The sequence below is a fragment of the Argopecten irradians genome, unplaced genomic scaffold (assembly GCF_041381155.1).
Source record: "Argopecten irradians isolate NY unplaced genomic scaffold, Ai_NY scaffold_1363, whole genome shotgun sequence".
Lineage (NCBI taxonomy): Eukaryota > Metazoa > Mollusca > Bivalvia > Pectinida > Pectinidae > Argopecten > Argopecten irradians.
The window spans coordinates 6,549-9,519 of record NW_027188829.1 but is presented as its reverse complement, the minus strand read 5'-3'; the positions used below and the strand labels follow the sequence as shown (position 1 = coordinate 9,519).

The window sequence follows — 2,971 nt, the reverse complement described above, 5'->3', positions numbered from 1 at the left end:
TTGATGAATACTTCTGAGAAGCGTATCGGCCAATCAAAAGACAGCAAAAACACCAGTCCTATAACAATATACAATTATCGACCTTTTTTAGGTGGATACGGTGAATTATCAACCCAAGTAAGTGATATATCCCGAGGCCAGAGGTTCAAAAAGACTTTACTACAATAAACAGGATGATACCTGCAAATGTTCTCTTCACAAAAGTAGTTTATCCATTACACGTAGTATATGGTATTATGGTAATTATCCAAATGCTTCTAGCTACTGTTTTCAGATTGGTAGAATCGGAATATTTCATCGCTGCATCAACTGCCCGTCTGGCATTTATGAACGTTTTCCATAAATTGAAGTTCGCAGTTGATCACCGTTGATCGCAGTAAACTTGCTGCCTTCCGCTATATCTGTTTCCGACTATAATAATGACGTCACAATAGATTATCCCGATGACATTGAATAGGGAAACTTCCGTTACGCTATATATGGGTACGAATCGACGTCAAAAGTGATTATGACGTCACATTTAAAGGGAGTTTCCCTCGATTTATTTTTGACACAGGTTACTGGACTCGCTAGAGGTATCTGGACTGAGTCCAGTAACCTGAATGCGTGCTTTTCGTCGCCGATTTCGGGGTTAATATCGCAGTTGATGAATACTTCTGAGAAACGTATGGGCCAATCAAAATACAGCAAAAACACCAGCCATATAATAATATGTCGTTATTACGACATAACTAAGTCGTTATTAAGACATAACTAAGTCGTTATTGCGACATACTAAGTCGTTATAACGACAAAATATTTTTCTTTAATGTGACCCTGACAGGCTTTCGTAATTTTCCTCTTAAAGCGTGCAACACATATCTTTATTTATTTTTTTTTTTTTATTGTTTTTGAAATTTTTTGATTTTTTTTTGCTCCAAGTTTCTAATTTTATGAATAGAAACTTTAACATCTGATTCATAAAACTCCTAAAATTGAAATATTGACGTTAAATTCCTTATTAGATATTTGATGTGGTAATTTTGATAAATTGGGTTTGGACGGTACCTGTGTTAATGACTACCCCACCCCTCACCCTCTATTCTCTATGCTTACCGTTGATAGCCGCGATCGTTGGGAGGGGGTAATGCATCACCCTCCACATGATATTTTCGAGTGCCTTCTGGAACTTGAGGATTGTTTCGCCATCCTGTAGAGGCATCCACTCTAGATCGATGCCATTACTGTAAAACTTCCCCTCTCCTGTCGTTATCATGGCCTTACAGTCTTTATTTCTGTAAAAAAAAACAACACATTATCACATCTGAACCCGTTATGTAGAAATTGAATGCGACAGATACAAAAAAAAACTCCAGATCCAGAGACACGTTACTATAATACAACAACAACAGTAACAATCTGATTAAAATACAGATCCTTATTATCACTACGTTGGATAAGAGGATCTGAGAACATCCCATTAGGGGTCACGTCAAGATGACCTTTTGAAATGGCCAATCAAAGTGCCACTGCCAAAATTTAGACTGGGGACGAAAAAGTTTGAAAAAGCTGTCCAAATTTTTCCTCGTGATCATGTGACTATTTTAAAGATATTTATCGAAATTTATATAATAAACCCTAGAACCAGAGGCGCTCCAACTCCCTGTCATCAACTAAATATAAGCAAAACGATTTTAAATTATACATATAGATCCAAATAATATTACATATTAACTGAATTAACATCTTTATATTTTACAGAGCTAGAATAGGTCCGAAAACATTGTATATACACAGACTAGTACTGTAACTAAAATTCATATGCCCCTAAAATTCCAATACATGCCTAAACAAAATTGTAGAAATTACCATTTTTTCAAATAAAAAAACTAAAGGGATAAATGCAATCTAATTAACAAAAAATAGTCTTAAAAAACTAATTCCGCTCCACTACGATGCTTTACTGGTGCATTTGAGAGCAAGGTAATGGAGCGGAATTGCTTGACTAATTAATTAGATTGGGAATAATGGAAATTCGCCCGCTGGCCTTTTCTGTTTCAAACCTCTGTTTTTAAGTTACTCCTTCATGTGGTTGTATTTGTTATTTTGACGGTTCGTGAAAATTGCATGTTCTGATTTCAGTATATATAGACGATTAAGTGCATGTACATGTAACTGTACATGTGTATGTACATTTATTAACATTGACCACAATTATAGTTCACATGTGTATCATATACTGATACTTCGCTATGTTCACGCAACTTAATATTGGTGTCTGTGTGGTCTGTTTCCCAACAAATTAAAACGTGTAGGTGTGGTATTTTAGTTTGTGACCGTTTTCAAGTGTGAACCTGTGGCACAGAAAACGATCAGAAATAAAAATGTCACACATGTCCGGTCTACTCTATATATACCTTGCTAATAATGTACATGTACACACGTGTGTCATTGTTTACACGTGTGTATCGTCTACCTACCGTTCTACCTCTGTCAGTGCCTGATCAAGGCTATTGAGGAAGGCAAGGTTCAGACGGTTTTGTCCATTTCTCATTCGCACGATGGCAAAACCATCCTCAGTAAATTCTACGGTGACCAAGCGATTAGCCATTAGTATCAAGAATCTTATAGCATACAAACGAATCTGAAAGTAAACAACCTTTGAACCGGAAGTGGACTTGAGATATACCGGGAGAATCATTGTACATTGAGTGTGTTCGGAATATTTCAAAGGGAAATATAATCAAAGTACTGAAAGTACTGCTGCGGTAAAACTTCTGGATGATAGGAGTTGATTCGAGTGTTAAAGATTGATAAGTCAATGGTTATATTATCAGTATAACTGAAAATTGGAAAACGATCCAAAGAAAACAGGACTTAAACTAAGGCTGAAAAACTAATACAAATAATTGTTTTTTATTTGGTCGTAATAATTTATCACATTGATTTATTTTCTCACATTTTGTACAGGTCCAGTTATTCTAAATACACA

The 2,971-nt window shown here is 35.6% G+C and overlaps 1 protein-coding gene across 1 annotated transcript; it reads right to left on the bottom strand.

Annotated features, from left to right (window-relative positions):
• Window positions 1-792: 792 nt before the first annotated feature.
• Window positions 793-2,634, bottom strand: LOC138314093 (uncharacterized). Its single transcript, XM_069254279.1, has 2 exons — window positions 2,460-2,634; window positions 793-1,274 (listed from the first exon to the last, which is right to left on the bottom strand). Exons 1-2 carry the CDS (start codon window positions 2,588-2,590, stop codon window positions 1,079-1,081), a joined length of 327 nt encoding a protein of 108 aa, XP_069110380.1. The 5' UTR covers window positions 2,591-2,634; the 3' UTR covers window positions 793-1,078.
• Between the last annotated feature and the right edge of the window lie 337 nt (window positions 2,635-2,971).